General features: G+C 38.7%; 2 protein-coding genes across 6 annotated transcripts in view; one reads left to right on the forward strand and one right to left on the reverse strand.

Annotated features, from left to right (window-relative positions):
• On the reverse strand, positions 1-15,907 carry PPWD1 (peptidylprolyl isomerase domain and WD repeat containing 1). Its single transcript, XM_053931628.1, has 11 exons — positions 15,751-15,907; positions 14,298-14,400; positions 13,610-13,710; positions 12,296-12,416; positions 9,874-10,321; positions 9,069-9,259; positions 8,410-8,599; positions 7,243-7,424; positions 4,999-5,080; positions 4,238-4,420; positions 1-3,239 (listed from the first exon to the last, which is right to left on the reverse strand). Exons 1-11 carry the CDS (start codon positions 15,890-15,892, stop codon positions 3,096-3,098), a joined length of 1,887 nt encoding a protein of 628 aa, XP_053787603.1. The 5' UTR covers positions 15,893-15,907; the 3' UTR covers positions 1-3,095.
• CENPK (centromere protein K) overlaps positions 15,887-22,077 on the forward strand; it is a 23,291-nt gene continuing 17,100 nt past the window's right edge. For 3 of the 5 annotated variants that reach the window (XR_008428482.1, XM_053931630.1, XM_053931631.1), the window contains exons 1-3: positions 16,370-16,533; positions 18,657-18,755; positions 20,740-20,796. Coding sequence is in view for 4 of the 5 variants with exons in the window: in XM_053931630.1 (XP_053787605.1) it covers positions 16,399-16,533; positions 18,657-18,755; positions 20,740-20,796 (291 nt within the window). In the remaining variant the exon portion in view is untranslated. Of the gene's footprint in view, positions 15,971-16,369; positions 16,534-18,289; positions 18,314-18,656; positions 18,756-20,739; positions 20,797-22,077 lie in introns of those variants that run through there. The other 2 variants (XM_053931632.1, XM_053931633.1) reach the window with 2 other exon arrangements.

Raw genomic sequence — 22,077 nt, forward strand, 5'->3', positions numbered from 1 at the left:
TTAAGTCAGAAATACAATTTATTAGGAAAAGAGAAAAAGAAAAAAAACAAAATACAGTCAATAATTCAAAAAGAAAAACCACTGACAGAGTCGGAATTCAACCTGACACCCTTTTGGTCACGGTGTTGGTAGCAGTCTAAATTGGAATGGCTGCAGTACTCCTGGAGTGGCAGATGTGGTTCTGTTGGAGCAGTGATCCTGTAGAAGGGTGTAGTCTTCTTCTGAAGGTTCAGTCGAAAGACCCAGCTGTTCCTCTGGGAATCTAGTGGAAAGGCTGAGTCTAGTATTACAAAAACTCAGATTATATCCAATTAGGAATGCTTGTCTCCTGCCTCTGGGTGGTGCATTTTACAGTGGGATGCTGTAACTTTTATCAGTCATGCAGTAACATTCAATAGGCCATTAACAGCAATCCTGGGGAGGGGAGGATTGGTTTGTGGAAGAGAGAAAGAAAACTGCCCAATTAACAGAAGATAAGTGCCACACCTCTAACAGATGGCAGATAGAATACATCTTGCCTTGCAATCTAGGACAGCCACTCAGCAGGACTACAAGGATGCTATGAGGTTATGCAGGGAGAAAATCAGAAGGGCCAAAGCCCAGCTAGAACTTGCTCTGTATACTGGTGAAAAAGACAACAAAAAATGTTTCTGCAAATACATCAGCAACAAAATGGCCAGTGAGAATTTCCATCCTTTATTGCATGCAGAGGGGAACAGTGACAAAGGAAAAAGTAAAAGCTGAAGTACTTCATGCTTTCTTTGTCTCAGTTTTTAACAGTAAGACCAGTTATCCTAAGAGTATCAAGTCCCCTGAAGTGCAAGCCAGGGATGAGGAGCAAAATGAAGCGGTCATAATTCAGGAAGAAAGGGCTAGTACTTGCTAGACCACTCAGCTGCAAGTCTGTGGGACCAGATGGGATCCACCAAGGTTACTGATGAAACTGATTGGAAGAGCTTTAAATCATTTTAAGGCACCAAGAAGACACTTCATTTACCAACAGTCCTGGCTGATGGGGGAGGTGACTACAAATTGGCAATTCTAACACCTATCTACAAGAAAGGTCAGAAGATGAATCTAGGGAACTATAGGTCAGCCTAACCTTGATGCCAAAGATCATGGAGCAGCTCATCCTGAGTGCCATTGTGTGTAAAACAGGCAGGGTTTTGGGACCCAGCCAGCATGGTTTTGCTAAATGCAGATCTTGCTTGACAAACCTGATCCCTTTCTATGGCAGTGTGACACACAGTGGATGAAAAAAGCCTGTGGATGTTGTCTGCTTGGACTTTACTAAAGCCTTTGACACTGTCACGCACTGCATTCCCCTGGAGATACTGGCTGCTCGTGGCTCGGACAGGTGCACAGTTGCTGGGTTAAAAATTGTCTGGATGGCTGGGCCCTGAGTGGTGGTGTACGGAGTTACCTCCAGCTGGTGGCCGCTCACAGGTAGTGGTACCTGGAGCTCAGTACTGGAACCAGCACTGTGTAATACCACTGGGTAATTGCTGATCAGGTCCACCTTCAGTTAAGTTCATGCATGACACCAAGCTGGGTGGGAGTGCTGATCTGCTGGAGGGCAGGAAGGCTCTGCAGAGGGATCTGGGCAGGCTGGATCATGGGCTGAGGCCAACGGTGTGAGGTTCAACAAGGCCCAGTGCTGGGTGCTGCCCTTGGGTCACAACAACCCCAGGCAGCTCCACAGGCTGGGGCAGGGTGGCTGCAAAGGACCTGGGGGTGCTGGTGACAGCAGCTGAACGTGAGCCAGGGTGTGCCCAGGTGGCCAAGAAGGCCAATGGCATCCTGGCCTGGATCAGCAATGGTGTGGCCAGCAGGAGCAGGGCAGGGATTGTCCCCTGTACTGGGCACTGGTGAGGCCACACCTCAAATCCTGTGCCAAGTTCTGGGCCTCTCAATTCAGAACGGACATTGAGGTGCTGGCGAAGGGTCTGGAGCACAAGTCCTGTGAGAAGCAGCAGAGAAGAAAAGGAGGCTCAGGTGAGATCTTATCAATCTCTAAAACTTCCTAAAAGGAAGATGTAGCCAGGTGGGTGTTGGCCTCTTCTCCCAGCTAACTAATGACAGCACAAGAGGAAATGGCCTCAGATTACCATTGGACATCAGGAAAAATTTCATTACTGAAATGGGATTGGGTATTGGAATAGAGCACCCACTGAAGTGGTGGAGTCACCATCCCTGGAAGTGTTCAAAAAACATATGGATGTCATACCTGGGGACATAGTTTAATGGTAAAGATGGTGGTGTTGCTGGGTTAATGTTTGACTTACTGACCTTACCAGGTTTTTTTAGCCTTAATGATGTTTTGATTTTGTTCTATAACTCTATCAGAAGCAGCTGATGCAAAACTTAGTTCAGATGATGATCATAGTTTAAAATAAATTAAGTATCTCAGTGGAAGCACTAATATTTGTAGGATGTTGGCTAAAAATCAAGTCAGAAAAAAAGACTCACTAGGCTAAAATAAAGAGAAAGCAAACATGAAAGAAAAGAATCACTGGAAAAACCAAACAAATTGCAAAGGAATTTATACACTGGCATTTTAAGAGTTGATCATTGCTCTTGGACAGAGATGTGTACATAATTATTTTTAAAGAATAGAGGTAGGTTACATTGTTTGCTTTTCATAGCCAACAGTACCATAACTTAATCTAATTTTGTACAAAGGATTAATGTACAAAGGATTGAGAAGTACACTCAACTCAGTATTTCTGGCCTTTTCCTTTGTCAAAGATTTCAGTACCGTGAAACACATTAATTAAATAAACGTGAAAATGTTACAAACACTATCATGGGATGTGGGAGGGGTTTTTAATCTTTAATTTTGTATAGAAGAGATGCAAGAAAGACAGTAGACTTTTTAAGAAACATGTGCATGTTTTTACTTTAAAATATCAAGTTACCAGAAACGCAGAATTAGGGCACTTTAGGTACATTAAAAATAGTAGAACTGGTGATTGCTCTGTCCTGGTATTTGCTATATCTAGGAACTATCAAAAATGTTTGTTCTTCCTAGGTCCCTTTCTAGATCCTACATGGTCAGTTTTTTTCTGCTTAAGCTGGAACCTTCAATGCCTGCCTTACTTCACTGTTATATTAATGATGCTAATATCCTCATAGGGTTTGTCAGTTTTGGGATTGACTTTGACATTTGAGATTCTCTGAACAACTTCCATTCCTTTAGTCACTCGTCCAAACACACTGTGCTTGTTGTCGAGCCATGGCTGTTTGAAAGCACAGGAGAAAAAGAAAAGCACATTAAAATAGAAAGCAGCATGTAGGTTAGGTACCAATCCAAAAATAAAATGTACAAGTTACATTTTGTGTGTCCAGACTGTGGAACCTAACACCCTGTAAATATTAGCATGCAAGGAAATACTAGAATGCAGCTAACACATATTCATATGCATTTTAACTTACTTTTTCAATTGCTTTCTTAAAGTACTACAGAGGTCATGTTCTACCAGTGCAGTGCATTGCATAGTTCATTTTAAAGTGTATTCTCAGTTCACAGGAATGTTGTTTCAGTCTCTCCGATTTTTATTATTTTCACAGAGGAATTTTAAGTGCCAGTACAGAATACTACCCAATTCAATACTCATATATTATGCCCAGTTTGAATATAGGCCCTCATACAACTTAATAAACCTCAGAACTATGGTAGATAGGTTTTTTAAATATTACTTTGAAGTGCTATAAGAATGCAGTTTTTATAAGTGTTACTTTTAAGGATTTGGTTTCTATATCTTACATTCACATGTCAAAATTTCTATTGTTGGCTCTGAATTTATACACAGATCAAATGAAATGTTTAAACCTGAGCACTGGTTTCCTTGTATAGCTACAATTAGACAATATTAGACAGACATCCTGGCACCATATCCAAACCCCAAACAACTGAAGCAATACCTAGGTTTCCATCAAGTTTAAACCACTATTATTAACATAAGATACTCTAGTAATACATGACTGCAAACATGCCTAGGAATTTTATACCACCCTCACTCCATTTAAAGGCAAAAGACCTCTTGATCACAAGTGATGGAAAAGTATTTGTATATTGTAAGGGACAGTTTCAGTGAAGCCTATACACTACACATCATGTGCATCATTTATTTGTAAAGTAAGTACTAGTGTGTTCTTTTTTCCATGAGAAAAAAAATTGATTTTTTACAATCTAGGTAGCCTCTCAGGCCTTAAATTGAGCTTTTAGTATACTTACAGTTGGCACTACTGTTATAAAAAACTGGGATCCATTGGTATTTGGTCCTGCATTAGCCATGCTGAGTGTGTATGGTCTGTCATGTCGTAAAGTTGAATGAAACTCGTCTTCAAATTCTCCTCCCCAAATACTTTCACCCCCCATTCCTGTACCAGTTGGGTCACCAGTCTGAATCATGAAACCCTGCACAGAAATTATATGTTACCACATTACTGCATAGAATACGTAACCATAAGCATTATATGCTACGTGACATTTTTTCAAACTTACTTCAAACCCTTCCACAAAATGTATTAAAATGTTGTGTGTAAGGGAAAAAGCATTTAAGGCTTTTTAAAGTGTCTATCAAGTACTTGAGAAAAAGCAAGGTTACTCACTATTCCTGACAATGAAGGACAGAAACCTGACTATCTCTACCTTTTGCAAATTCTTAGGCTCTATCACTTGATTCTGGTGCAACAGAAATAAGAAGCCTTACAAGAAAGGCCTTCCGACATGAAGCAAAGTTTTAATTCAAGCAGGATAGCAGGACTCATCTTTAAATTTTCAGTTTTCTGCTACCGTATCAGTTGCAGAACAGCTACTACAACTTTAGTAAATGCTAAAGCTGTTTAGAACATCAGACCTGTTCAGAATTTACAAGGAACTCTAAAGGCACTCCAACAATCCTGTGTGCAAAAGGGAAATGGAAGTGTTAACAGAGGACTGACCACCAGAGTACATTACATAAATAAACAAAAAATTAACATGTTGCAAGTTACCTTGATGATACGGTGAATTATGTGTCCATTGTAGTAACCATTCCTGCTGTGCACACAGAAGTTTTCCACTGTTTTGGGGCACCTAACATAATATAACAGAAAACACAATAATATTTGTCTGCTGACAGGGACATAAAGATTTCAGCTGAGACTAAGACCCCCTTGTGCTGTGCAGTGTTTCAGGACTCTGTAGGAAGGGATTTAGCCAAATAAGGAAAAACCAAATCTCCTAACTCCTCAAACCTAAACTCAAAAAGAGCTGAAAGCAAAAAGCTTGAGAGCTACAAAGCTGCATGATTACACAGAAAGGCAGCAGCCATATTGATAGCACAGGGATGTTTTAGCTCTTGCTGAGCAGGGCTTATGCACTGTCGAGGCCTTTTCTGCTCCTAATCCCACCCTCCAGTGAGGAGGCTGGGCTGTAGGTGTCGAGAGGAGACCTAGCTGAGACAGCTGAACCCAGCTGACCACTAGGATGTTCCATTGCACATACGGCATTATGTTCAACACATAAAAGCTGAGGGAAAAAGCAGGGGACATGCAGAGTAATGGTGATTTGCCTTCCCAAGTAATGGTGATTTGCCTTCCCACTCCATGTGACGGAGCCTGTTTTCTTGGAATAGTGGAACATATGCCTGTCCAGTTCCCTGTTTTGCTTTGCTTGGGTGCATGCCTTTTGCCTTCCCTATAAAACTGTCTGTACCTCAATTCAAAGTGTTTTCACTCTTACTCCTCCAGTGCTCTCCCATTCCACCAAGGGGGATATGAGCGAGTGGTTCTGGGGGGCTTCGTTGCTGGCGGGGGTTAAACCATGAGAGCCAGAAACCACATCTGTCTCCTGAAGGCCTAGTTCAAAGCACCACTGACTATAGGTTCCCCAGCTTTCTATCTGCACTCCCTATAAGGAGAAAATGGCCAAGTTGAGTCCACAGATGTAGAGTTACTCTATTCTGTGAAAAGGAACATTTGCTTGGGTTTTAGTGACACTCTAAGCTATCTTGTGAAAAAGACCACCAATGGCATAAGCAATGTAACAGACTAGATTATAGTCCCAGTTCTTGGTGAGCAGAACACAGTCATTCACAACTTTATTTCACAATGAAATGACCGAAGAAGTCAAAGGTGTACAGAGCCATATCCTTATGTTCTTCTTTAAAGTTTTAATCACACTAAGGAGATTTTAATTTAAAGCTCAGCTGGGAGAAAATACTACAGTAAGAAAGGACAAGCCTAACAATAAGCAACCCCAGTAATGCTGTATTTAAATTGCATACTGATGCAGTGAAGCACCTTGCAATACTGTGCATGCAGATATGACACATTAGCATGACAATTAAAAAAAAGAATTAATGTAGCTTGACCCATCACTCACTGGCAAGAGCTCTATCATTACTACAACCCATCTGCTATAATTTTGAATTCCAGAAACTAGAACCAGATGCAAGGAAAAACTGGTGAAGACTGCAGTAAAAGTCTGGTAGCCCTAGAGTGTAGAATTGAGGTTGCCCTACCTGTGCTTATGACCAAAGATGAATTTGTTTTTGGAGAAGCATGGAGTACGTCAACATAATATGGGTTTCTATGTATAGCAACACATTATATAAATTTCCTGTTAAATAACAGAATATTTGCAATTTTTGCATCACAAAGGAGAGAGGAGGACACACTGATTTTAGCAATTGTCATGCAGAAAACTTTTCAATTCTATGCCTGGTTTTGGATATACACAACACTAGTATTATATGCTGGTATAAATGTTATATGCCTTTTAAAGGAGCTGCAATAACAAAGTGTAGTACACTGGCCACATTCAGAAGTTGCAAGTACTATTCTTCTGGCTTGTACAGACCTGCTGCCAAATCTGCTGCTGCTGCCAGCATCATCTTTTTTTTTTTCCAAGATCTGTGCAAACAGCACTGCCTTACAATACAGAGCTTACACAGAAGAGTATCATGACCTGTCCAAAAACAAAAGAAAGGAATACCCTCCCTAAATCAATAATTAAATAAACCCAAATACAATTCCAAAAAATCCTGTGCCCCAGACTGTTTTTACCCTACTTTATTTTTGTTTCTTAAGAGTCACATTCCTACTGTGGTATATTAAGAAACTGTCAGGAAACAAAAACAATAGAAAAATGGTAAGAAAATAATTGCTTCTAGCATGAAATAACGGATACTGCAACCACAAGGGACAGAAGAAAGCAACAAAATCAAAGCAACTGAAAAAGCAGCAAGTACATACTCAACAGGAAAAAGCTTGATATGAATATCTCCCATGCTTGTGTGGATGATGGCACTGTCTGACACTCTTTTGGGACCTTCTGCCTGAGTGGCTGCCATGACCTCTTCTTTAGAAGGTTTCTCGTTAAATACATCTCTGTCAGAATCTGCACTCTTTGTGTCTTCTGGTTCACGTTTAGTAAACTGAAGCATAGAAGAACAGAAGGTTAACTGCTTTTTTTTTTTCCTCTTAAAATACACACTGCTCTGCGTCCAACACATCAATACCATTATTCAACACGCTGAACACCCAATTCAATTTGAAATGTACAAAGACAATTCATAGACAGTCTATCCTTGGACTGCTATGTTGTGTTACCAGAATTTCCACAGTCACAAATTCCTGTAAAACTAAATCCAAATATAATAACTTTTAATAATCTGTTATCTTTAAACTTTCCCCTTTACAACAGGAGTCTGCACGAGTTCAGCATCTTTTGTTTAAAGTGAGGTGGAGAATACCAGGCTGTTCTGCTATACTCAAACAAAATCAGCAGGTTTTATGCCAGAAGGATTAGTTGTGCTTTGCAGTTGTGCTACAAAGTTAAAATAAATCCTCTTATTCCAATACTGCATTAATATAAAACTATAGAAATCTAGAAAATTTAAGGTATAACAGACCATCCAATCTCTATCCTCTATGGCTGTGACCTCTCAAATCAGCTACTAACCTCTCTGAAATTGCTTGTCTGTTTGGTTCCATCTCACCTAAAAATCCAACTGTGAACAGGAAGACGACTCCTCCTTTCTTGGTTGCCTATAAAGTCCTGATTCTGGTATGAAATTTTTTTCTATTATATTTTTTTATGCATACAGTTACTAAGTGTTTCTTTATAAAATCTGGTTAGTTTTTAAAATGTTCTTATTTAGGTTTTTCTTCAACAAGAACAAAAGGATATCATCTTCTTGTGGGAATAAAAATTTATGAAAAAAATCACAGCTGTTTCTAGTTAATGTACAGATAGTTCAAGATAAAAATTCTAAATATACTTGCAATATAAAGAGACTCCTTTGTAAAAGCTGCATTTACAACTACAAAAAGCACGAGAAAAGTGCAAAGAGAAAAACAAAAAATAATGTAGAGAAATCAATACAAGAATGGAGCTATTTAAATAGAAACCCCACACACCATGTAAAACCTGTTCTTTTTAAAAGCTGTGCAGATTACTGTTGGATCTGCCTGAATATTCTGGAGAACAGGATTTTCAGATGCCTTCATCTCTATAGTGATTGCCGCACGATGTTTCTTTGCTACTCCTTGGAACAAAGCCAGTTGCATCATTCTGATGTTCTCTTGTTTTCCCAAGATACGAATACACCTGAAATACAAGATGTAAAGAAGTGTAATGTTCAGCTGCTCACAGTCAGAGAATGTCTTATTTCTGACTGTTACATTCAGAGCAAAATTTCAAAATCCTCAAAATTATTATGTACTAATTACTTTTATGATGTTTCTCTATTTAAACTTGCTATCTTAGTTTACCAGTCAGCCTCCTTATGCAGTAAAAATCCCAACTAAATGATCCACCTTTATTTTACATTTACATTATCCCATCCAGTTAGACAGAGATTAATTGATCAATTACACATTTTTAATATCCATGTGCTTGCCACTTGTCTAAGCTCTAATCTCCAGTGACTCCTTACAAAGTGTAATGTAAGGCTCTCAAATAACACAAAAATATTAGAAACCTCCACAGTCATATCAAGTTTTAAATATGCTCTAAATTTGACTGAATAAAGACTTTAAAACAGAAATTTATTTTGATGTGTGTCACTGGAACTTACCTGTTAGTCTCTACATTTATGACCTTAATGCCCAACATAGTTCCATAGAGAACAAAGTGTCCAGTTTCATCAAAAATTATATTAATTAATCTTACTGCATCCACTTTCTCCAGCTCACGCTCAACTGCCATACGCCGGCCAAACTCCATGTCAGGCAGTTGTTGTCTCATCTGCTGAAGTTCAGTAAACATCTACAAAAAAACCCCCAGCACTACTATATTAACATATTTTAAACTTTTTATCCAGTAAAACACTGATTCACATTATTAGAAAATACTGAATTCAAGTGAGATTACTCCATTCAAACTTAACTGAAAGACTTAGGTAAATACAAGTAATATTTTCTTAATTTTGATTTTAATTTCAATTTATTTTAATTTTAATGATACAACAGGCATGTTGTAGGACTATGCTTAAGCACATGCAAGTGTGCAGTTGTCTATCAAATTCCTTAGAAGATGACAAATTTCATTTATTATCATGATGTTACTTGCAATGGGCATTTTCCATCATCTTCCACAATTGCTTTCTAGTTAAATGTAATCTAGCATCATGAAAACAGAAATTAAAATCAACAACTCTGTTTCACTATGTAGGTAACATAAATCAGTAAGAATTCATTTTGGGACAAAGCAATCAAAGAGACTCTCTAAGCAAGAGAACACAGAAGGCCTTTTTTGCAAGAAAAATATAGGAAGGAAGTTTGCCTTTAGAAATAAATTGTAGCTTAGATGAATGTGCTGGCAAACAAATTCAAGTAAGTAGAGAAAACATTTCAAAGAAGGAGAAACAAGACAAAACTCACACTCAGAGATTCATCAAAGACTCTCATGAGCTTTCCCGTCAGAAAACGAAAAATTCTAACTTTTCTGTCAGACCCAAGAGTGGCCATTTTCTTGCCATCAGGTGAAAAACTTATACTGGATGGGTAAGCCTTGCATTTAGCAAATTCATATAGATCGGTATCTGTTTTATACTCCCAGTTCACATTCTTGGGAAATTTATATTCATGAGGAGTACCAGTCCAGTACTCGATCATTCCAGACTTGTCAGAAGACACAACTACTTTGTAGACAGGGTTCAGGCGTATCTGAGTAAGCGGGGACATATGGAGTTTATCAAAAACATGAAGTGGCTGGTTATTTCCTCGTCCATCATATATGAATATTTTTCCCGTGCTTTTCTCAGATGTTGCAACAGAAGATATAGCATCTCCAGGACAATATACCCATTCACACTGGCCAGGGTGGTAGCTGCAACCAAGAGAAGAAAGGAAAAAAAAAAAATTTAAAATAAACTAGGAATGGTTTTAATTAGGTAAGAGTCAAGTTATGCTGTAAACTTAAAATCAAACATCAGAAGGAAAATTTAAACTTTATTTACTGGTTTTGCTAATACATATCTTGCTAATATTGAGCATATTATAGACAAGTTTTACCAAAAAATACTATTCAGTGGAAGACTACCAATTTCTGTTCCTTCCATACTGTTTTGTAAAGAAACTGTGATAGTCAAAGTAGAAAGTGGGTAAAAAAGGAGGAATTTGGACAGAAGTCCAGATAAAAAGCCCAAGTGGCATTAATAAATAGTACTCAACTTATGTAAGTCAATACCATTTCTCCTCCATCTTAAATGAGTAATGACTCAGCAGAATGAAGACAACTACACCTCTGCCATACATTTCTGCAAAAGTTCAACTAGATCTTGCCAGAAAAAAACCCACAAAACCACAAAATCTCCAAGAAGTGATACAAACAAAATGAAGACAACCCTTCTATATTCAATAAGGGTTGTGAGTGCATTTAAGAAGGAACTCATTTGCTACTTGCAAAAGCGTAATCTACAAGTAAGCCAAGTCAGAGATATAGTCAATAATATAAGTTATGTCTGTTTTAAAGTCTGTAAGCAAAGATTCTGAAAACTAGAACTCAAACTAAATTGCAAACATCAAAAAAATTATACAATCTCCAGAGGAAACACATGTTTAGTATCCTTTCACAAATTAAACTAATGGATGCTGATGGACTGATGATATTCTGACATCATGATAGACCAATAATTTGGATTTTCAATTTCTGTCAGTAAAGAGAAACAAAAACTTCCATCTCAAATTCATTAGGAAGAACAGGAGCAAATAAATAAATATGAAATCTCTGCAGAAATAGCCAATGTTTTCCAGATCACAGATGGAAGCATAAAGCTTGGAGAATTGCAGAGAGCCATGGTCTATATATTAGTTAGAACTGGAAAGCTCTGAAGATCAGGGCTGCTCTATTTTCTTTTTTCTATAATTTTACCAATTATGCAGTAACAGTACAGGGCTGTTATGTCAAAAATAACAGCAAAACCAAAAAGCTTAACCCTAACTGGAATTTTTCTGCAACAGGCAGCCAAGAGAGAATCAATTCCTATAGGTTAAGTACATTATCAGGAGGATGACACTAAAACTATAACAAAGAAAGCAGATAGCATATGCTTTTATAACATGGTCTTTGTAAAAGCTTTTTTCCCCTACCTTTATACTTCTATTCAGTTTCAAAATTAACCAATACATCATAGACTATGAAGAATATGTTTTCCAATTCTGAAAGGTTTGTGGAGAAATCAGTATTTCTACTGTTCTGGATGCAGCATTTATTGATCCTCCAGCCCTTTAAATGCACCATTTTAACAGGGTGGGCCTTGTTTTTCGCTGGTATTGTTACAATTCCAGTAACATCCATTCTTGCTCCTCCCAGATCCTTTAGGTACATACTGTGTAACTACAAAAATGCTACGAGACTAAAGAAAACAACAATATTGCTTCTAGCGGAAAAAGGAAATTGTGTCCCTATGACAACAAATGAGTCAATACAGGCAGGCCAAATCCCTTCCCTAATGGAACTACTAATAGACTGTAATTCTTAAATTCAGTGCCAAACAACAGAAAGAAATTATGCCTAGCTAAATATTTGAAGAAACCCCACATCCTTGTGCATAAGATTTAACACCGAGGAAGCCTCTTTTCTACTCCTCTCTTCTACTGCTCCAGTAGTATTTTTTTCTATTCAGTCAGGCAGTCTCCAGCCATTGGATTCATTTCAGACAATGCGGTTTACTCAACTTCATATGACTGGGGCATGGGGGAAGGGGAAGAACTTAAGAACCCCAAATTACTGACTTATCTCTTAGCAAACAACCCCTTCTGATAATCTCAAAAGAACACTTCTGAGAACTAAGTTACTTACCCAAGTTTCAGCATGTTGATCATGTCAAAGTTAACTACATCAAACACCTTCATCGCTTTGTCATCTCCAACAGAACAGAATAATGCCCCCTCTGAACTAACAGCAATACTCTCAATAACACCTGTGAATTAATTTAAGATACTATTAAGAAATGGGAAAGTACATCCTTCATTTCAGTATTACATATGGAAAACCTACAGAGGCTTAAACCTGTTTCCCAACCTTGTCACCTTTTCCATTTAAAACTCTACCTGACTTCAATAAAATATTATTTAAAAAATAAAATTCACAAAACAACATTTTATGGCCTATCAGTATTTAGACTCAGGTATGTGATAATGAACAATTTACAAAAAACATAGTAAAATATTATAATGGCAGCAAGTTTAGTTTAAAATGTTGATTTTAGAAACTTGAGAACATTTAGATTTGGGCAAACATCATGTGCTCCTCAGTTTGCATTTCTCAACAGGGTAAAAGCAGCAGAACTCTATAGACTATTACACTCACGATACTCAAAACTTCTCTGCAACTGGGCCTTCCATAAAGTTCTCACAATCCTGATTTTCACATGGTAGGTTTTGTTCAGACCTTTTGCTTCTGTATATATTAAAGAAGCTGAAGGTTACGATGAAAACCAGACTTTAGTATTTCTTGTAACTCTAAAAGGAAACTTACTGTAACATTCTGCATATCAAATTGGATTTTTTTCCTTCAGGCATATAATAATTTCTAATACTGTTGAGAATCTTATTTTCTGTCCAGCCTATTTAATGCTTAGCATACTGTTGAAAACCTTTGTATACTTATTAGGTCAGAATATGGGGTTAATGTTTCCCTTAATTGCAATTCGTCTGATAATTACAACAATAATGCAGAATTTGCTCTACAGTTAGAGTATTCCAGATGAAAATAACTGCTTTTTTCCCACACTGCAAGGAAAAAAAAAAAAAAAAGACTGAGGTAACCTTATTTAAAACAACATATTTTTCAACTTCTCTGGCTTTTATGAACACTTTTGCGTATCTTGTTCACTTATGTCCCAGATATTCTCCCCACAAGCAGGCACAAGGCAATGAAGAGGCTTCAGTTTTCATTTTCATGTTTCATTTTCATTCCATCCCTGCTACATCTTGGGAGCAAAATGTAACAGGACAGAGGAATAAAGGGAAGACTGGTAGATATCATTTAATCTCTGACTGCAGTAAAGGAACCCCAGAATCTCTCCCTCTATTTGCACTCTCTCTTCAAACAACAAAGAGCAAGGGAGAGGAAAAAGTAAAGTCCTTTAGATAAGAAAGAGCAACTTCTCACCCAAGTGACTTCGGAAGTGTTTAACAAACTCAATCCCTTCTTCTATTTTCTTCCAGAATTTTACATGTCCATCATGACTGGCTGTTATGATAAAATCTGTCCTACAATTAGAAAAGAAAAATAAAAACAAGAAAACAAATGTACATATTATGCACCTTCCCACTAGTCAGTAATTTGCACTAGAATTAACACTGTGCAGAGAATGAAATGAAGAAATTACTGTGGCAGTCTGTCTGAATGGGTACTATAACTCCTGGAAAAACAAAAGTGGTATTTTAGTGCATTCTGGATTAATCTATGAAAAGTCAAACAAAAATATAACACTATCCTTTTTGAATATGTAAATATAACTACTATTTTAAGTCTGGTTTCATGGTAGTTACTATGTGTGTGTGTGATCCCTGCAATTCTGGTGAATGGTATTTTTTCAGAGGGAGTAAGCTAGTCTTACTCCTGTATTTCCTGCATATTTTAACAAGGATTTTAAGACCCTTCTTTAGCCTACAAAAACAACTTATACTTTGCTTCTAGTTAAGCCACTTATTTTTTAAAAAAACCCTACCACCCTTTAAAAACTGCCTCAGGACACTGTAACTTTCCGTTATAAAACTTCTACAGTGAAAATTTTTTAGTCTACACAAAAGTACACCCCAGACAAAGAAATACAATGGAAAACAGAAATACTTACTTTGTACATGCTACGTGTGTAATAACATCTCTGTGCATGTAACTGCGTTCATACATTGAAGCTGATGGTAGATTTTCAAGATAAACGTGTTCGAATTCAAGAACTACACAGAACAGAAAGAAAAGTCAGGTTCTTTTTTTTCATGAAGTTACATCTACATTTTGTTCTCTTTTACTTATCCTTTTATTACTTACTCATATTTAGTAAAAAATATGCAGGATTTTGTGCAAACATAATTAAAGGGCTTTTAGCTCTGGCTTTGCACTCAGACTTACACATTTTCTGTGGACTAAAGCCACCCAAATGCTGCTTTAATTCATATTGCTCCTACCTCTTAAAGCAACTGTTACAGTAACTGTCTTATTGTTTCCAAAAAAACAAAGTCAATCAACAGTTTTTAAGTTACTGCCAGAAAACAGAAGGTCATCTGAACCTCATTTCATTCTAAAACCACGTGTACCCCTGTTGTTTTTACGAGATTTGTGGTCCCACACAGGTCCTGTAGTGTAAATTTTAAGTGCTGGTGTCCACCTATTTCGTTGTTTAACTGGCTGACCTAAAATAATCTGATTTTGAGTTTGTTTCTGATTTTTACATCCTACTTGTTAACACCTGTGCAACGGTATTTTCTACTGAATTTGCATGTTTACATCTGATGAACATTTTTTTTTTACTTGAAGAAAACTTAAAGTGATATCCAAAGAGCTGGAAGTTGCTGCACACATCAATACCACATGCCAAAATACAGCCTAGAGGCTTCTCCTGTGCTCCACCTTAGGGCAGTGATCTGAAAGACAGATTAACTCTACATCAATAAACAGCACAGCTTCAGCCTGCACAGCAGAGCTCTTGGCCTTAAAGTGTTCTCCAGAGGAAACAAGTCTTAGAATCATAGAATGTTAAGGGACTAGAATAAGTCTTAAATATCATCTAGTCCCAAACCCCTCCTACTAGAGCAAGTTGCTCCAAGCCTTATTCAACCTGGCTTTGAACACTGCCAGGGCTGGAGCACCCCAAAAAAAAAAAAAAAAAAAAAAATCACTGGGCAATCTGTGCCAGTACCTCACAGTAAAGAATTTTTCCCTTATAGCTAACCTGAATTTTCCCTCTTTCAGTTTGCACCAATTAGTCTTGCTGCCATCACTACAGTTCCTGTCAGAGTCCGTCTCCAGCTTCCTTTTAAGTGCCTTTAGAAGGCTGCTATGAGGTCTCCACGTAACCTTCTCTTCTGCAGGCTGAACGGCCACAACTTCCTCAGCCCCTGGCACCCCTGCTCTGTAATTCCGCGCCTGAAGGTTTCCCGCCAGTGTGCTCATTTTCTGTACGAGACACAGCTTCAGGACGCGTGCTCCCGACAGCTGCCCTTACCCGTGCCCCCTCCTGTCCGGCGGGGCCTGGAGGTGATCCCACCACCCCGACCCCAGTCGGGACAGCGCTCCACTCTTCCCCTTACCTCTCCTTTTTTTCGCCTGCGCGGCTTCCCCCGGGAGCGGCCCGACCCAGCGCTCATCCTCCTCGTCCGCTGCCGCCGTATCCTCGCCGCCCGCCTCCATCTCCGGCGGCTTTCGCTTGCGCTCGGGCTCGGCGGACGCCATGGTGTGACGTCACTGATCCGCGCCGGGCGCTCTGCGAGTGGCATGGCGCCAAGGATTGAACGGCGGGAAGCGGCCATGGTAGTAACGGGCGGGAGGAGCGGCGGGACAGTCCCGGGCGGCTCCCGCGTCAGGGGGATCCCGGCGCTCCGACACCTCGGGGCTGGGAGGCGTTCTCTGCCGTTGGGGCCGTGGGCTTGCTTTGCAGGGAGGGTGGTGGCTTCCCGGCTGGGAAGGGGCGACGTTCATCCCTCGGCTGTGAGCGGGGATGTCCCGCCTCACGTCCTCCCGCCGTTTTGCTGCAGGGGTTGGCGTCGGGAGCGCGGGGGCTCTCGCCGCTTTTGCGATGTTGTTTGTATCCTGCTGATACTTTGCTTCCTAGGGTGCCTTCGTGTCTCTTTCACAGACCTTCCGTCACTTTCCTCTCCCCTCCCTCACCGTCTTCCCGCAGTTGGTCGTTATGTGCTTGGTCACATTACGCATTTCGCCTTCTTAATGTCCATAAGTGTATGAAGGGACGGTGCCAAGAGAATGGATTCAGGCTCTGCTCGGTGGTGCCCGGCAATAAGACGAGAGGCAATGGGCAGACACTGATGCACAAGAAGTTCCACCTGAGCATGAGGAAGAACTTCTTAACTGTGCAGGTGACCGAGCACTAAAACAGATTGACCAGAGAGGGTGTGGAGTGTCCCTCAGTGGAGATATTCAGGCACCATCTGGACACAATCCTGTGCCGTGTGCTCTGGGATGACCCTGCCTATAAATAGGGATGTTGGACCAGATGAACCCCTGTGGTCCCTTCCAACCTAACCTATTCTGTCTTTTTTTTTTTTTTTTGTAAAGCCTTGGCTAACATAGAGCCCACACTTGGACACGTGTGTATTTCTTACCTATTTATGTAGTCGGAAAACATGATAAGAAGGAATAACTTGTTGAAACTGGAAGACATTAGTATTAATGACAAAAAACCCTTCAGTTTTCAGATATGGTGTGGAAATAGAAATGTAATTTACCATACTGAAATAGGGAAAACTCAAGGTATGAGAAAATAACATCTGAAAGTGATACTTCAGTGTAAGGTACTGTGTAAGGTAGTTAAGAGCACAGCATTAAGGACGGCAAGTCAGTTTGCTTGTGAGAGCCTTGTCATGTCTCACAATATGTACATTTTGAAACGTTGTATGAAATTGTTCTGTAAAGTTAACAACAGAATAATTTAATCATTTTTGTGCAATGGAGATTTTCTGGCTTTCTCTTCAGAGTTTTATTCCATATAATGCTTTCATGGTGATGCATTATAGTATTGCAGGGGATATGGGCAGAATAAATTTTTATCCCACCCCAAATTTCCAAAGCATGGGGTTCTTTTTCTCCCCTTCCTTTTATTCTTCTCTCTCCCCACTATCTCTCCAGACCCTCTTTGTCTCCTTTTTTGTCTGAGAAAAAAACTAAGACAGCTTGGTTTCTTTCTTAGTTTCTTCCTTCTGGACAGTCTTTGCTGGAGGCATTTCAGAAGTCTTAATAAATTATGGGAACTGGTTCTGTTTTATATTATGGAGACCTTCCAATACTCTTAAGAAGATAATGATCTTCCTTTGCAAAATCTATGCTCATTAGTTCTTATAAGATCATGGTAACCTGGATTTTGTAGTGTTCTGTTTTAAATGCAACAGATTTGCCAGGAAGACTTAGTAGAGGTATTGGCTACATATGATTTCTCTAGTGTAATTCCAGCATTCAGTGAGGTGTTCTGATTTTCTTTCCTCATCCACTTTGCTATGAGGTACTTGAACTGCACAAGTACTAGTAGAATATTTCACCCCTTTTTAATAGGGTTTTTGACATAAAACACATGATGCTGTGTTTTTGTTCTGAAAAAGGACAAAAGATTGAGTTAATAATTTATGCTTCATTAAGAACGTAGAAAAGTGTAATTCTTCTCTAGATCATTATCCATTTTTAATGTTTCCATTTAATTCCTATGTGTTTGGTGGGCTTAGTACCCACTAAGATATTTTTAAAGGCTTCCTGCATCTGGTACATACAGCCTGTTAATTGTTTTCCCTGGAAAAAAAATTTTACCCCTTCTTATTTTTCCCCCGTTAATTGCTGCTGTCATTGAGGTATCTCTTAAGTGAGAAACATAAAAATCCATAAATTTGATTCCATCTGTTTCTTTCTGACCCAACAGTTTCTCAAAGTTTTTAATTTAACTTCGGCTGATTTTTATTTTGGCTGTCCAGGTGCCCTCTTTCCTTGGTTGTCTGTATATCTTTCAAGTTATTTTGTGTGTTTTTCTAGTAACTTTGAGGGTGCTTAATTTGTTAATCAGAAATATTCTGAATTCAAATGAAGGAGAAATATATTACCATGTTTATTGACAGAGCAGAAGTAACTGCCTAAAAACTTCGCAGATAAATGGAGGTAAAATGTGGCCTTATAGACGTAAGATTCTTTTATTGTTTCTATAATAAAGTTATTTGAAAATAAAGAATCCATTGCAGATAATCAAAGCAGTTATGAAAACTTAGGACTTTGTCATTCAATTTTAAAAGTAAATTATTAGTGTCTTCTAATTTTACTTAGTTATATAGTTAGCTGATTTTACTTATTGGCTGGCTACTTTCTAAAACAATAGAGGAGTTAGCTAAAAGCTTTGAATTAAGGGAGTTTATTCTGTTACATGGTTGATCTGAAATGACAGGTATGATTAAGACATCAGTTATTGTAGATCTACATGATAACTGTTCTATTTGCTTCTTAATAGGCTGAATATTTATCAGAAATCGCTAACACAGGTGGTCCTGTAGATGCCAAGGAAGAACTCTTGGATGAATGTGAGGGTATTTGGAAACAGATGGAAGAGGTATGCAAATATAAATGATAGGCTAGGTTTATTATAAAGCTTTTTAAGAATTATTTTATTTACCACATGCTTGCCCCACCCCCTCCAAAGAAACCACTTTGATAAAACTAAACCAACCAACCAAAAAACCCAAACAAAAAAATCACAAACAAACAGAAAAAAAAAAAGGAAATAATATCTTCAGAAAGATTGAATGTAGAAATGCTGGGAGGGGTGAAGAATGCCTTGTAGTGTCAATGTGCTGATGTTATGATTTAGATAATGTGGGAGTATATATTAAAATTATGGAAAATGAAACAATTTATTTGTGTAGCGGTAGTACCAGCATACAGAGATGCTTCTCTCTTTAGCCTCACAAAAGATGGGATTCCATTTCACAGGTCCTTTGGATCTTGGAGGCGAGAGAGGCAGAGGAGGATGATGATGTCTCCTTATGCTTACTCCCTTGCAAACTCACAGTTACACTGTCATGGTTAAAATTTCTCTCTTGTACATAGTACAATATGTTAACAAATAACAGTTTAGGGCTGGTTATTTTTATTTTCAGGATTCCTAGAAAAGATAAACTTTTATCAGTTATTAGGGAATACTGTTCTTCCTTTAAAATTCTGCTGAATCTGATGAAAAATTGTATTCTAAATTATATTTTCAGTGTCTTAATCACTTCACTCAGTTTTCTATTGTACATGCTATTTGCTTGAGTTCTGAGTTGTAGGTTCAAAACAATAAAATACCAGAAACTGAAGTAAAAGTATTTCCAAACTTAAAGCAGAACAAAGTACATACAACTCACAATGCAATAATTTTACACAAGTTGATTTAAAAAGACTAATGGGATTTATTTCTTGTTGAGTATTCAGATAAGTTCGCTTGTGACAAGTGGCAGAGAATGCTATGTCTCAATTTCTGAACTTTTGTTTGGAGGACCTGAACTTTCCTTGAAATTTTCAAATTAGAAGAGAAATCTGAATGTTTACTGTTCTGAATGTAATTGAAAATATTTGATATCTTGTATCTCATTCCCAGCCTGCCCAAAATAATATAAGAAATTATGTGTTATTTTTGGAAGTTGATCAAAATAGTAGGATTTTTATTACTTGGATTTTGCATCGTGGATGCAAAATGTTCATGTTTCAGCAAAATGTTTAAACTAATAGTCATTTAATTAGCTCCTAGGTTATGTGGTTGCATGTAATGTTCCAATAATTTTGTGTCATCATGAACAATTTTTGTGGGAGAAATCCTATACAGTGTTCTGGTATGCAAACATTAACAGCAAGGTTTCCAAAGTACTGCTTTGTAGAATACATCCTGCCTTGTTATGGGCAGGTTACATTGGTGACAGTTAGAAAAAAAAAAGAGTTTAGCAGGTGTCACCACTTTATGCCTTGGATATTTGTTGTGGGCTGAATTTCAGACTGCATATACACCCCATTGCAGACATGAGAGCTGATGTAGTATTCTCCCAAAAACCAGACCACTTCTGAACTGTACAGTATACTGCCCTAAATGACTTATATGTAAAAATACGTATTATAATATGATTGCTCTGTTTGGAGCAATCTGTTTGGAAAGCCGGAAGTGTAGCAGAAAGTGTGTTAACTTTTTAGCAGCTTCCCTGTTCAGCCTTGTCCATGACTCTCTTCCCAGTTTCTCATGTTCTTTATCTGTTCAGTGCCTTTCCCCATATGAACTTTTCCCTCATAAATTGTCTTTTTACTCAAAGAATATATCTTTCTTTAGCTGCAACTTTTCTCCTTCAGAGTTAATTAAGTTCTACTTTACTGTGTTGTGATTTCAAAACATTTCTTAATTTGCTATTCTGGGTTAGGGTATAAGGGATGTGGAAGGATCCAAGTTAAAATTATTTTATTTCTATATTTTAAAAGTTACGTTTAAATTTCTAAGAATTGTGTTTTGTTCTTACAACAGGGAAGAGTAAGCAAACTTTCTTTGTGCTTTATTTCTTTTCTTTTCTACCAAGTGTCAGAGCAAGCTAATGCTTCTAGGAACAGAAACACTGCTACCATCAGATGCCAAGGTAAGACAGTGGGTTTTTAAAAATATTTCATTTTCTCTTAAAACCATAGAATCACAGAATGGCCTGGGTTAGAAAGGCCCTTAAAATCATCTAGTTCTAACCAAGGCATAGGCACAGACACCTTCAACTAAATCAGGTTGCTTTAAGCCCCATCCAGCCTGGCCTGGAACCCTTTTAGGGATGGGGCATTTGCAGCTTCTCTGGGCAGCCTATTCCAGTGTCTCTTTGCTTACACAACAAAGTATTTCTTTCTAGTATCTATTCTAAACATGCCTCTGTCATCTTAAGGCTATTTCCCCATGTCCTATGGGAAAATGCACTTGTAAACAATCTCTCTTCTTTCTTTTAGGCCCTATTCAGGTACTGGAAGGTCCTATAGTGTTTCCCTGGAGCCTTCTCCAGGCTGAACAACCTCAACTCCCCTCACCTGTCTTTATAGGAGAGGTATTCCAGCCCTCCAGTCATCTTTGTGGTTCTCCTCCAGACTTACTTGAGCAAGTTCACATCCTTCTTATGCTGGGGACCCCAGAGCTGGAGGCAGCACTCAAGGTGGAGTCTCACCAGAGCAGAGTGGAGGGGCAGAATCACCTGCCTTGACCTACCTGCTGGCCATGCTGCATTTGATGCAGGTGTTACAGTTGGCTTTCTGGACTGCAAGTGCATGTGTCCAACTTTTCATGTCGTGTCTCAGTCAGCCTGTATTGATACTGGGGGCTACCCTGATGCAGGTATAGGACTTTGCTTGGTATTGTTGAACTTTGTAAGTTTCATACTAGTGCAGTTCTCAAGCCTATCCAGGTCCCTCTGGATGCCATACCTTCCCTGCAGTGTGTCAACTGTCCCACACAGCCAAGTGCTGTCAGTGACTTGCTGAAGGTGCCCTTGATCCCACTGTCCATGTCGCTGACAAAGATGTTACATAGTGCCTGTCTCAGAAACCAGGCCTATGGAATGCCCCCTCATCAGGGATCTTCAGTGCAATGCTGAACTGTTGACTGTACCTGTGAGTGTGACCATCCAGCTAATTCCTTACCCACTGGAGTGGTTTGTCAAATCTGTATGTCTCCAGTTTAGTGACCAGGATGTTGTTCCAAACAGTGTCAAATGCTTTGCAGAACTCTCAAATAGATGACATCAGTAGCTCTTCCCTTATGCACCAATGCCCTAATCCTGTTATAGGAAGCCACCAAATTTGTCAGGCATGATTTGCCCTTAAAGTCATGTTGCTTAACAACAGTTGCCTCTTAATTTTCCACATGCTTTAGCATAATTTCAAGGAGG

The sequence above is a fragment of the Vidua chalybeata genome, chromosome Z, assembly GCF_026979565.1.
Source record: "Vidua chalybeata isolate OUT-0048 chromosome Z, bVidCha1 merged haplotype, whole genome shotgun sequence".
NCBI classification, from domain to species: Eukaryota; Metazoa; Chordata; class Aves; order Passeriformes; family Viduidae; genus Vidua; species Vidua chalybeata.

Excerpts from the sequence above, each read along its gene's own strand:
- PPWD1 (XM_053931628.1), bottom strand. The coding sequence starts at position 15,892 with ATGGCGTCCGCCGAGCCCGAGCGCAAGCGAAAGCCGCCGGAGATGGAG. Across the intron at positions 12,417-13,609 it reads ACACTTCCGAAGTCACTTGG|GTGTTATTGAGAGTATTGCT; the intron begins GTGAGAAGTTGC and ends ATTAATTCACAG. Across the intron at positions 5,081-7,242 it reads ATCAAGCTTTTTCCTGTTGA|GTGCCCCAAAACAGTGGAAA; the intron begins GTATGTACTTGC and ends ATATTATGTTAG.